The sequence below is a fragment of the Macrotis lagotis genome, chromosome X (genome assembly GCF_037893015.1).
Source record: "Macrotis lagotis isolate mMagLag1 chromosome X, bilby.v1.9.chrom.fasta, whole genome shotgun sequence".
Taxonomy (NCBI): domain Eukaryota; kingdom Metazoa; phylum Chordata; class Mammalia; order Peramelemorphia; family Peramelidae; genus Macrotis; species Macrotis lagotis.
Window position 1 is genome coordinate 682,692,300 of NC_133666.1, and position 13,734 is coordinate 682,706,033.

At 40.7% G+C, this 13,734-nt stretch overlaps 1 protein-coding gene across 2 annotated transcripts in view; it reads right to left on the reverse strand.

The window, feature by feature from the left end:
• SPPL3 (signal peptide peptidase like 3) overlaps nt 1-13,734 on the reverse strand; it is a 126,030-nt gene that overhangs the window by 37,879 nt on the left and 74,417 nt on the right. For both annotated transcript variants that reach the window (XM_074206030.1, XM_074206031.1), the window contains one exon: nt 9,209-9,286. In XM_074206030.1, the coding sequence (XP_074062131.1) occupies nt 9,209-9,286 (78 nt within the window). The remainder of the gene's footprint in view (nt 1-9,208; nt 9,287-13,734) is intronic.

The window sequence follows — 13,734 nt, forward strand, 5'->3', positions numbered from 1 at the left end:
ATTCTGGAGGTTGGTGGTATGCTGTCCTCAGGTGTTATGCACTGGCCTATGAAATAAATTCCTGCCCAAGACCTAGAGACTCAGCAATACAGTGGTTAAAGGCAATTCTGAAATATTTGTAATGGAAAACGTCATCCAGAGAAAGAACTATGAAATCTGAATTTCCACCTTTTTAAAATTTCTTTTTTTCTTTGTGGTTTCCTCCTTTTGTTGACTCTTCTTTCACAACAAGACTAATGTGGAAATATCTTTAACATGATTGTACATATCTAACCTATATCAAATTGCTTGCTACTTGGGGAAGAGGGGGGAGAAAGGAGGGAGAGAGAGAGAACATTTTACAAGAATGAATATTGAGGGAGTAGAGCCAAAATGGCGGCATGAAGGCAGCATTTCCCAGAAACTCTTTTCCTCCAAAAAACTCCAAAAACCAACAAATTATGACTCTATACAAAATTTAGAGGGGCAAAACGCACAGAAAAACTGAGTAATACATTTTCCCAGTCCAAGATAACCAAGAAGTTCTGCGGGAAGGTGTGTTTCACTAGGAACCAGAGTGGGAAAATGCCCTGGTCACAGCACAGCCCTGGAACAGCTTGAAGGGGCAGGGAGAGAATTCTGCTTCCCCAGAATGAGTGTGGAGTGAAGGAGCACCAGCCACAGGTGCGGTGAGAATCTGGAGAAAGCAGCCTGCACCCCCAGATGTATGGGGGGTCAAGGAAGACTGCAGAAATCTCTGCTCTCCCTTGGAGTAGGATTCTGCTGTTTGCCTACACTAAGATCCAGGTTGCAGTTTGTGCATCCATACTAAGATGGCCAAGCAGGACCCCTCCTTACAGCTCCAGGGCAGAGGGAAGTGAGGTGGTCATCTACATATCAAAGCACAGGCAAGAGAGCCTAAGACCTTGGAGGAATAAAGATCCCAGTGGGATGTCCCCCTCCAAAAAAAAAAAAACAAACCCAAAGCCTTGAGAATGCTGTAAATCAGTCTTGGGCTTATGAAATGAGTAAAAAACAAAAAGAATCTGGCCATAGAGAATTAATTTAGTCCCATGGAAGATCAAAACATACTCAGATGATGACAAAAATCAAAGCTTCCATATCCAAAATCTCCAAGAAAAATAGAAAATGAGCTCAGACTATGGATGAGCTCAAAAAAAGCAATTTGAAAAGAAATTAAGGCGGGGGGGGCAACTAGGTGGCACAGTGGATAGAGCACTGACCCTGGAGTCAGGAGTAACTGAGTTCAAATCCAGCCTCAAACACTTAATAATTACCTAGCTGTGTGATCTTGATCAAGTCACTTAACCCCATTGCAAAAACCTATGAACGAGAGAGAGAGAGAGAGAGAGAGAGAGAGAGAGAGAGAGAGAGAAAGAAAAGCAATTAGGAAGAAAAATTGGGAGGAAATACAAAAAAATACTGAAAAAAATGTTAAAAACCAGTTTAGGCCTAATGGAAAAAAGCAAAACAAAAGGCAAATGAGGAGAAGAATGCCTTAAAAAGCAGAATTGGCCAGCTGGAAAAGGAGATAAAATAGCTCTCTGAAGAAAATAACTCCCTCAAATGCAGAATGAAACTAAAGGAAGCTGAAGCCTTTGTAAGAGATCAGGAAGAAATAAAACTCTTTTTAAAAAGTCAAAACTGGGCAGCTAGGTGGCGTAATGCATAAAGCACTGGCCTTGGAGTCAGTAGTACCTGGGTTCAAATCCAGTCTCAGATACTTAATAATTACCTAGCTGTGTGGACTTGGGCAAGCCACTTAACCCCATTTGCCTTGCAAAAACCTAAAACAAACAAACAAACAAACAAATAAATAAATAAAAAATAAAAAGTCAAAACTTAGAAGAAAAACAACTGACCTCAAAAAAAGATCCAGAAGAAATAATTTAAAAATTATTGGACACCTGAAAGCCACGATCAGGAAAAGAATCCAGACTTCTTTTTTCAAGAAAAAAATGCAGCAAAATTGCCCCAAGATCCTAGCAGTAGAGGGTAAAACAGAAATTGAGGGAATTCACCAGTCACCTCCTGAAAGTGATCCCAAAAGAAAAACTTCCAAGAATATTATAGTCAAATTCCAAAATGCCCAAGTCAAAGAGAAACTGAGCATCCTCTTTCAGAGAGAAAAGATGGACTTTCAATGAAACAGGGTACTTTCAAAACTTTCCTATTGAAACAATCAGAGCTGAACAGAAAGTTTGATCTCCAAGTACAGGATTGAACCATAGAAGGAGTGGAAGAGAGAGGGACTAACTATGAGGAACTTGGTGATGTTGGAACAGTTTGTATTCCTGTACGGGAAGAAGATATTGATAACTCATATGGAACTTTCTCATTTATAAGAGCTGTTAGAAGAAGCATATATAGACAGGACACAGGATGGAGTGGAATATAATGGTATATGGTAAAAAGATGGGAGTCAATGGGTGATAAAGGAAAGTACTGGGAGGAAGGGAAAGGAGATTAAGAAACTAAGAAACTTCAAGAAAAAGCTTTTTCAATAGAGTGGAAGGAGGGAAAGCAAGGGGATTGAATGAGTGAGCCTTCATTCTCATCAGAAATGGCTCAGAGAGGAAATAACATACACATTAAATAAGGCAAGGAAATCTATCCTACCCTAGAGAAAAATAAGAAGAAAGGGATAGAATAATGGGAGAATGGGGGGAGGGAAGGGGGAATAGGTGATAGAAGAGAGGGAAGATCCTGGGAGAGGGTACTGAGATACAACACACTTTTGGACAGGGCCAGGATGAAAGGAGAGAAAAGAATAAACGAGAGTGGGGAGGAATAGAGTGGAGGTACAACTAGTAATAGCAACAGTGGGAAAAATATTGAAGCAACTTCTCTGGTGGACTTATGATAAAGAAAGCAATTTACCCCAGGCACAGAACCAATGGAATCGGAACACAGAATGAAGTACCATTTTTTTCTCTCTCTCTATTCTTGAGGTCTCTCATCTTCTTGAGGGGAGTGGGTGGTGGTGTTTATATTTACTCTTGTAACACATTCAATTTCAATCAATGTATAGCATGGAAACAATATAAAGACTATCAGACTTCCTTCTATGGGGGGGGAGATTGCAAAATTCAAAACCTTACAAAAAAAATGATAGGTAGAAACTACTATTATATATAATTGGAAAACAAATAAAATTTCTTTTTAGAAAGAATGAATATTGGAAATTATCTTTACATGTAACTGAGGAAACATATTAAGATTTAAAAAGAAAAAACCTAGAAACCATGTTCCTATACTCAGGAAAGTGAATTCAATAAGAGAATCAGGTGCAAGCTGATGATTTTGTTCTTAAAGGATTTTTTAGAGTCTGAGAATAAAAAACCAACTGTGTACTTCTGGTCAATGAGATCCCCATGGTATCCATTCTTAACAATATAATGAGCACTGGGTTCCAGACAGAGTCTCAGCAACTTTTGCTGTAAAATTGTTTAAGTCATGGATAAATGAAAACAAGATCAATGAAGGAGCTGCTAATCTTTGAAAAGTCAGCATGGACAAAAGACTGATGGACAAGCAAACTTGTTGAGTACTTCACAAAATAGTTTATCGGAGCAGGTCTAAAAGAACTCGCTGAGTATGTTTGGAACCGGCAAACCACAGAGGTCACATGGCGATCCATTTAAGGATTTAATCCATATGTCAAGGAGGAAAATCCCCCTCCAGAAGACAGAGTCTGGTCAAGAGCAACAAACAAAAAGCGGGCTGCATACTGCTTTCATTCCTTCCAGAAGGTTCACTTCATGAAAAGCTCATTTTAAAGTGGTGTCAAGAGACACATGTAGGAAAGGGGGCAAAGTTTTTCTTGAGCAAAAGAAAAAATGTGTCAAGTGGCCCAGGGATACAGAAGCAGCAGCTGAGCCTGAAGCCAGAGGAGGCCCCTTAACTGTGAATCTACATGTGAGTAAAGCAAACCAGGGATCCTAGACTTGTGTCCTTTGGATTCTTACATCTCATGACCTCTCTGAGTCAAGTAGAGTAGAAGGGCTTTTGTGGAAAATTTATTTGAACTGTTTTCTATAGCTACTGAAAAATGGTAAGGGGGCAGCTAGGTGGCACAGTGAATAGAGCGCCAGCCTTGGAGTCAGGAGGACCTAAGTTCAAACACTCACTAATTACTTAGCTGTGTGACCTTGGGCAAGTCACTTAACCCCCATAGCCTTACCAAAAAAAAGAAAAAGAAAAATGCTGAGTTTAGCTTTTAAAACCAGGCTCCAGTAACTACAAATTTGAAATCTAATACTGCATCAGTCCTCTACCTCCTGTAATAAGATAATTTAAGATCTTCCACAATGAAGAGTTCCCTTGGATTCCTGGGTTTTCTCTATACAGTTTACAACACAAGATCTGGTTAAAAACAATTTGTAATGGAAATTCTGTTTGCAAATTAAACTGCACAAGGATCCAAAGCCCATCCACCACCTCTCCCAAGAAGAGAGGGTTGAAAGAGGAAGAAAGCACAGCTGAGAGAAAAGGCTTTTGTAAGGAGTTGTGCTAAGGAGAAAGAGAAAAGGAGGGAGGGAAGTCTAGGCTTGCAGGCCTAGGAGGGACAGGATCTGGCTGGAGAAGGAGGCCTTGGGGGGCTGGCCTCAGCAAATGGAAGGGTCCCCTCTGTATCCAGACCAGAAGAGGAAAAGATGTCCACAAGGCCAGGATGGAAAAATCAGCAGCTCTTGGCAAAGGGCGTCAATGTTCTGAATTAAGTATGAGACAAGGGTGATATAACCAGCATGTATCCAAGGGCTGATTTGAACCCAGGGCTTCCTGAGTCTAAGCCTGGTGCTAGTTCCTGTATTATATTTCCTCTCACTAAGAACAACAACAATAACATAAATAATATTAATAAATAATAAAATAAATAATATCAATAAAATAATTTCATCAAATAACAAAATTATACTAAGTGGCATGTGGACAGAGCACTGGTCCTGGAATCAGGAGGACCTGAAGTTCAAATTAGGCCTCAGACACTTTTAACCTAGCTGTGTGACCTTGGGCAAGTCATTTAATCTCACTGCCTTGTTAAAAAAAACAAACCTCCAACCTGTAATATTTTGCTTATTCAATACCATAGGAATCAAAATGTCAAAGGAATTACTTCATAGAACCAGGAGAAAATATCACCAACATTCACATGGAGGCAAAATGGGTCAATCTTAAGGAAAATATTTTATGAAGGGTCCACAAGTACCAAACAAAGCAACAATTCTCAAAATGATCTATAGAGAGAGAGATTTATGACCAAACAAGGGAAAGAGAGGATAAGAATGAATAATTTTGATTACATAAAATCACCAAGTTTATATACAAGCAAATCCAATAAATTTATGATTAAAAGGGAAACATCAGGAGAAAAAAAACTTGAGAAAGTGGCATTTCCAAGACTTAAATTTATGAGAACAATGGCCATTCCCCATCTGATAATATGAATAAGTAATTCAAGAAAAGAAAGCCAGGTCATCTACAGCCGTATTTTTAAAAAAAATTATTAGTAATGAAGTATAAATTAAAGAGGACAGCTAGATGACAATGTGTCGTCAGGAAGATTCCTCTTCATGAATTTAAATCTGACCTCAGGCACTTATTAGCTGTGTGACTCTGGACAAGTCACTTCACTCTGTTTACTTTAGTGTTCTCATCTGTAGAATGAGCTGGAAAAGGAAATGTCAAACCACTACAAGATCTCTGCCAAGAAAACCCCAAATGGGACATATCTGAACAACAATAAATGAAGTGATTTCAAAGTTCCACTTCACAGCCATCAGATTGATAAAAATACTCATAGCATCTGTTTTAGTGGTAGTAAAAAACCCCAAACAACTGGAAACCCTTCAATTGGGGAATGTCTGAATAAACTGTTATAGATGAATACAACAGAATACTATTATGCCATAAGAAATGAGGGGGAAAAAAACACAGAGACCTGGAAAGATGTGGATAAACTGGTGCAAAGTGAAGTGGAACCAAAAGAAAATTCAGAGGGGGAAGGTATCATACATTTATCAAGTGCCTGTGGTGTGCCAGGCCTTGTACTAATAAACATTATACATCCCTGTGAGAGGGCACTATTGTTGTGCCTAGTTTACAGATGAGGAAACTGAGCTGAGAGCTGTGAAGTGACTTGCCAGGCTTCCTGACTCCAGGTATGGTACAACTCTCTGATCACTGTGTCCTACAACTGCCTGATTTATACAAACTATAATTATCTGCTGTTATTATAATAATATTATAAAAATGAACAATTTTGAAGTTGTATAAATTGATGAAAAATGAAACAGAACTAGAACAATGTAAATAATAACTACAATGCAAACACAAAATAACTGAAAACCTTAAAATCTGATCCATGTTGTGACCAGCTTGGATTCATCAAAGCTCTAAGTGAGATGAGACAAGGACAAGAAGACTACACCAGAATGAAAAGCATTTGTGTGTGAAAGGATGGGGGTTGAGGGTGGGAGAGAGGAGAGAGGAGAGGAGAGCAGGAAGGATGTCCCAGAGCTGAGGGAATGTTAGAGACCCCCTCGGTCAGTCCAACACATAAAGGCCAGCACAGATGCTGCCCCTTCCCTGATTGGTGGGGGGGGCACTAAAGGTCAGAGCTGGGGATCTGAAGCCATTGCTTCTGTGAAAGAAGGGAGGAAGAAAGCAAAAGGGAAAGACACTTGAGGTTCTACATGGAGCACAACTTTTTTCTAACAGGAGGAATTTCTTCTCTATGAATGCTAAGCTCTAAACCAAGCCACAAGATCACTAGGGCCAGGGGAAGGGGGAGAAGGACAAGCCCCCCTCCTTTAGGCAGATACTCTGCTCTCATGGAAGACATTCAACTCCATTTCTGATTCATATATACTTCAGCTGCTCAGAACCTGGAGAGAGCACTCTCATCTTTTTCACCTTCAAGGAAGGTTGAAATCTTTAGGAATAAGGACAATCAATGTCTTATCACTCTTAGCTTGCACATGGATACTGGATACTGAGCAAGAACAACTCATGTGAAATTTTTCCTTCTCTCTAGCAAATGTATTTGGCTCTACTAACCAGGCAACAGGAGGAAGCTGTAGCCTCCTTCCTTCTTCAAAACCAGTTCATGTATAATTATAACTGTATTTAATTTTAGCATAACAAGAGAACTTAATAATCTTCCCCAAAGAGACAGGCATTTCCTAAAACATGGAATAAAAAACTCATAAGAATTTTCCCCTCAATTAAATCTTCTCTTTAAACCTTCAAACACCACTGTTTTTATAACAGAGGCAAATTCTTTAAATTGTATTTTTTTTTCTCCCGGGCAAATGGGGTTAAGTGGCTTGCCCAAGGCCACACGGCTAGGTAATTACTAAGTGTCTGAGACTGGATTTGAACCCAGGTACTCCTGACTCCAAGGCCGGTGCTTTATCCACTGTGCCACCTAGCCATCCCCAAATTCTTTAAATTGTAACAAAAATCTAGAGAACTGGACAGTAGTTTTATGAAATCTAATGAAATTTACATATATATATATATATATGGCACATTTTCCAATAAAAGTCTTAAATGAATTAAGAGGATATATTCAAAATAAAATTTAAAAAATAAAATTATCCACATAGAGTCTTTTTCCTCTAAAATTGTTTTGTCTGGTCAGGCTGGACATACTATTGCAGGTCTGCTCTTGCAGGGAAAGGTATTAGATCCCTGGAATTCAAAACTTGCAGATCCAATGATCCAATAAGCCTGGTATCAATGGGGGTTGTGAAGGTGGTGGTGGGGTCCTGGAGGGGAGGGTCAATAAGCTGCCTAAGACGTGAAAAGAGTCATCTGGCTCACATAAAAAAAAGACAGAGCAGATTAAAGTTTCTGTGCTGACCAGTAGGGGCAGCCAGCCCACAGAGAGGCCTGCACTTCCAATCTAGGCGAAATATAAACTTGGTCTCAGAAAAAGAAAGTTCTGGATCTTGAGTCTAATCTAACAGTCAGGAAGCCTGTTACTTGATCCTATGATATTGATGCTACAATCCTTCTCTTTAGTTCATAGATGACAAAAACAAGGATCAGAAGCTCTTTACATGCCCTTATAGAGGACCCAATAAATGCTTGGACGCCTAATCTGAGTCTTCAATCTCTCCTAACTCCAAGTCCAGGCCTCCTGCCATTTCACCAGGAGACTTAAGATAGTTCTATTTCATTTCCTGAATTTTCTTTTACCTTTCCTTTAATCATAAAAACAGATGAGTACCATCTTTTGTTCACCTGTCTTACTTAGTACAACCAAAACCTGCTGATTTAATTTTCTTGGGGTGTTATTTGGTCGGTCTTCCCTTTCCATTTCTTCCCTGCTACCACCATGAACTCACCTCTTGCAGATTAGTAGCTATTGAGGGTTAGTTTCCTACCCTAAAACCTCTACTAAGACTAATAGTGAACAGCTGCCTGCTTTGTCTGGAGGAAAAAGTGAACAATCCAAAATCCTGTAGAAATAGCTACATGGCCATGGACTTCTTACTTTCAATGGACATGATGAAAAAAAATGTTCTTGTTTGGCTAATTCTGCACTTTAGAGAACACTGGCTAGTCCACTGGTTTTTAATCCTATGAACCTCTGTATAGATTTCTCTTCCATAAAACTTCTCTGATGCTTCATCATAGCAAGGAAGTGATGCTGTTCTCTTGAAGGCTTAGCCTGCAAAACATAGTGCTGGCAGACCACCTCAGGTCTCAAACATGACCAAGAGATAGGGGTTCCTGAAGCAGGCCAGCTTTGTATAGAGAGGCTCATTGAAAGCCAGAGAGTCCTTGGGAGGTAAAGTCCTTGACCATGGCAACCAAAGAAATATGCTGACGTAGCTCCTACACATCTACTTCAGCAAAACCCTACAGGTTAGAACAGAACTGAGAAACTCCTAGAACCACACAAAAAAAGTTAGCCTTTAAGCCCATGGGCAATAGGGAAGGTCCATAGCCTTCCTGGTAAAATCACTGCCAGACAGATGGCCTGGATGGAGCTGAGTCCAAGACTAGGAAAGGAAGGCAGCAGTGTGGTGCTCCAGGATGGGAGGTCCTTGACTCTCTGTCCTGAGGGTCAGTTAAACAAAGTCTTCAAAATCCATTTTCCACTTAGAAGACTAACAATGGTTTGGTACCCACATTTCCCATGGAAAATATTTATTCTTCAAACTTAAAGCAGAAACAATTTTAGAAAGTCCATTACCTGAAGCTGCCATAGACGATGAGAAGAATAGAAATCAGAAATGTTGATACTTGACTGGAATCCACCAGGGAATAGGCCCTAGAGAAAACAAAGAAAAACAATGAGTATTTCTGGAGATTCTGGTTAAGAGTTACAGAACAATTTAAAAACCAAGAGGAATAATCACCATTGAAATTCATGGTTAGAAGATATTTAAAAAGTTCTTTCCTTCAACTTGAAGAAAAGTCCATAAATGACAATGCTCATCAAGTTGCTCAAATGAGGTTAAAAAACAAAAAATCACTCAAAACCCGACAAAGGAGACTAAATTAGCAAAAGAGACAAGGGCTGCTAGGCAGGTTAGCTCACCTGCTCTGCACAACACAAATGTTGGGTACCCCAGTCCCTCTTACCACTAGGGGATTTTTTAAAAATGTTTTTCAAGAGATGCTCAATAAAAATCTACTGGCTGAAATAATCAATGATCCACAAGGAAGTCACCTCCCAAAAGAGATGATGAGCTGTGTGACTGGAGGGAAAGGGGGGGGGGGGGTGTGTGTGTGTCTGAAAAGCAAATTTCCTCCACCACATAGGAGTTACAACCACTCTCTTCCTTAATGTTTTTCCAAGTTACTTGGGACCCAGAGTGCTGGGGCAGGCCTCTCCCTCCCAACGGAGGCTGACCTGCCCAGCATTCACTAGACCCAGCTCCCTCTTCTCTCTACTGGCTCTCTCCTGTTGATCACCTTAAGCCAGACTTTTGAGGTCCATCATTTCTCTAAGAATCTCCTGGTTGCTGCTCCCTAGGAACACAGGCCTTTTCATTAACCCCTAAATGTGCCACTGTTCAATCCTACCATTGACTCTATCTCCTGGTTGAGCTGTTCCCCAAGGATCAAGGGCTTTTCTTATTCCTTATCCATCTATCCCAGAATCCTTTCCTGATCTCTTTTCTAACTCCGTGCAGTAACACATTTTTTATAATTGTACTTTACTTTGCTCTCTCTGGTCTCAGGGCCCTGTCCTATCCTGGAGCCTCTGTTGCTCTCACCTGGGCCAAACTCCAGCAATCAGGGGAGGGGTGTTTCTACTATTCATCCTCATCCACCACTGCATGGGTCTATTATTCTGTCCTTATGTTTTTGGAAAATGCACATAGTGATGTTATGAAATTTTGACCACACATCTCTGTTTTGGTAACACTTCTGGCGTATAAGATGAGCAATGGAAAGATTGAGTCAAAGGGTCTGACTATTTTTGTAACTATTACTGAATACTGATAGATTCTATCATATTGACTAAAACAACAAAAAGGGAAAATGATCAATGCTGGAGGGGATGTAGAAAGGCTGGGACATTGATGCACCCTTGATGGAAAGAGCTCTAAAACTGATTAGACTCTTGGATCCCAAAGAGGTCTTTGTTGTTTTTGTCTTTCTTTCTGGAAGAAGACCATGAAATCAGGGGTGTTGCTATAACAAGCACATAAATTGGATTTGAGTGAGGGGGATACTGTACTTAAGTCTCCAGCCTCACTTCTCCTCCAGTCATCCCAGTCCAGTGGCCAAATATGAATTAGGATGACTAGAGATGGTACTGGATGCCAGGCAATCGGGGTCAAACGACTTGCCCATGGTCATACAGCTAGTAGGAGTCAGATTCAAACTTAGGTGCTCCTGTCTCCAAGGCCAGTGCTATATCCACTGTGCCATCTAAATCATAAAAAAGGTAAAGAGAACCACATGTAAAAACGATTTACAGCAGCTCCATTTTAAGTGGCAAGGAACTGGAAACTGGGGAGGGGAGGGGGGTGCCCAACCACTGGGGAATAACTGAACAAGTTGTGGTATATGAATGTGATAGAATGAGAAATCATGAGTTGACTTCAGAATAGCCTGGAAAGACTTGCATGGACTGATGCTGAGTGAAGTGAGACTACACAGTAACAGCAACACTGTGATGATTAACTAGGATTGAGGCCTGCCTCCCTGCCCCCCCCTCCTTCTGCTCCTCTGAGCAGTTCAATGATCAAAGAAAAGTCTAAAGAACTTGTGATGGAAAATGCCATTCACATCCAGAGGAAACAACTAAGGAGGAGTCAGAATGTGCTTTAAGCACAGACCAAAGTATACTATTTCTACTTTTTGAAACTTGTTTTCTGTTCTTTTTTTCATGTTTTCCCCCCTTTAGTTCTGATTCCTCTTTCACACTAAGACTAATAAAGAAATAACGTTAAACACGATTATAATGTATATAACCTATATAAGAAGAGGAGGAGAATGAGAAGGTAGAAAAATAGGGAACTCTGAAGCTTAAATAAAAATATAGAAAATTATCTTTGTAAGTGATTGAGTTTGCTATCACAACAAAAGGGAATGAAATGGCATGACACTAACTTCCATGATTTCTTGAGGCCACATCCCATGATACCCAGATGTTGCAGTTTCCCAACCTTTCCAACCCAGCTGTTAGCCCCTTGTCAGCTCCTCCCTTTCCCTTATCTGCCTTGGACTCTCCCACCCCACTAAGATCTTGCTCTAACAGGCCCCCATGTTCCTTTGGCTCCTCCTCTTGCTGCAGGCCCCCAACAACTCATCCCCCCCCACTACTGCCATAGGCCCCTATTTCTCCCTCCTTTCAGTCTCAAAGTGAGCTTCAAGCACAGGGATGAACATATACCACCACATTCAAGCAATTCCAGGGCTCCCTAATATTTCTATTCAATTCCCCTGAAAACAAAACTGGGTCTTATAATAACATTTGCTCCAAAAGCTGCCTCAGGGCTTATTTTCAGGGGAATCATTATTTGCTCTATTCCTCTCTCTGCAAGAATTCCTTGTCTTTAGCTTAGTGAGTGCAGCTGAATCCCAGACCAGCAGACCTCTATGGTCACCTTGCAAAATAGGTGGCAACATTCACATCGGCCCACTTCCTTATAATTGCTTCTGGCACCGGGCTTTTTTAGTTTTAAGAACATAAATGCCTGAAACAGGGTCAGTCTTATCTTTCTTGCCCTTATTCATGCCTTGTGTCCACTCTGATTGGTCATCCAGCAGTTAAATTTCCAGTTTATCTGTTACGTAGGCATTAGCCCCCTGTCCAAAGGCGCTGCTTGGGCATTTAAAAGTATTCTAAGTGTCAATGTCAACATGTCAATGTCTGGGGTGTTTCCTTTCCAGTTGTGTCTTATTTTTTTGGAGGGAACTATGGCAGGACCAAGTCTCATTAGCCTGGACCCCTCCTTGCCCTTCCAATCTTCTTTCATCTTCCAATGACCTCCTGGCTGACATTCTGTGGAACTGCTACGAATAGGGAGAAGCTTCCATCTTTAACAAGTGGAAGTGAACAGAGCCTACCAACTGCAGTCCACTAAGCTTGACATCAATTCTAGACGAAATTAGAGCAAGTCTGACCAAAGAGATAGTCTAGGTAACTCTCTCAGGATCACCGACCTCACCCCTCTGGCAGATGAGGGGAGCACTGCTCAGACCCACCTGCAGTTTAGCAAAGCCTGTGCTGATCTGTCTCCTGTAGTCTTGTGAAATATTTAATCAGTGAGACAGAGAGAACAGCAGAAGGGTCAGCCCCAAGGGGGCAGCATGTGGGACTGTCTTCTACAAGAGCCCTCCACACCTCAGTTCCCCCACAACAAACCCAGCTCCGGGTGACACTCTCATGCAGCACTTTAATTCTGACTTAATCCTGAAGTCTCTTCTCCCTGCCAGAGGATGCTCCTAAAGGCAGGACACTGTGCCCTAGGGATCTCTGCCTGGCCTTGTGCTTGTCAGCATTTTTCTCAATGACTTGGTTAAAATCAAGTTTTTCAAATTTGCAGATGGCATAAAGCTGGGTGGAGAGACAACACTCAAAAAGTCAAAGTTGATCTCCAAAATATCATGGGCTGCATCTTATATTTAAGACCAAAAAACAGACTTCACATATACAAAATAGGAAAAGTAGCAATTAGCTAAGTTGTTTTTTTTTGGGGGGGGGGATGAAGGTGAAAACAAGCCCCAACTCCCAACCTAGGAGTGTTGGCCCAGCCCTGGGAATTCTGGGGGCACAGATAAGCCTATGCATAGGTGTCACCTTGGCAAGTAATAAGGTGGTCCCATCCTGGTCCTAGCACAAAAAGCTTGGGACCATATTCCCTCTATCCCAGGAGCCAGAGCTCAACTATCAAAAAGAATGAAAACCCCAAAAGAAAGCTAACCACAGAAGACTACTGATAGGGGTAATAACAATGGCATCTCAGAAGAGGAAAGAAAGGTGACAATTTGCCAACATGTAAAGTTTTGAAAGAGTTTATGAATAGGCCTCAAATCGAAAATCTCATGGAAGAATTTAAAAAGGATTTTAAAAACCAAAGAAGAGAGGAAGAAGGAAAATGGGAAAATGACAGCCAAGCAGAATTATGAAAAATTGACTGAAGAAATCAAACTAAGAATTAATTGGTTTCATGAAAAAAATTAAATTGAATAAATCTTTAGTTAATCTGATTTTTTAAAAAAGAAAGAAGAAAACCAACTACAAGAAACATAAAGAGT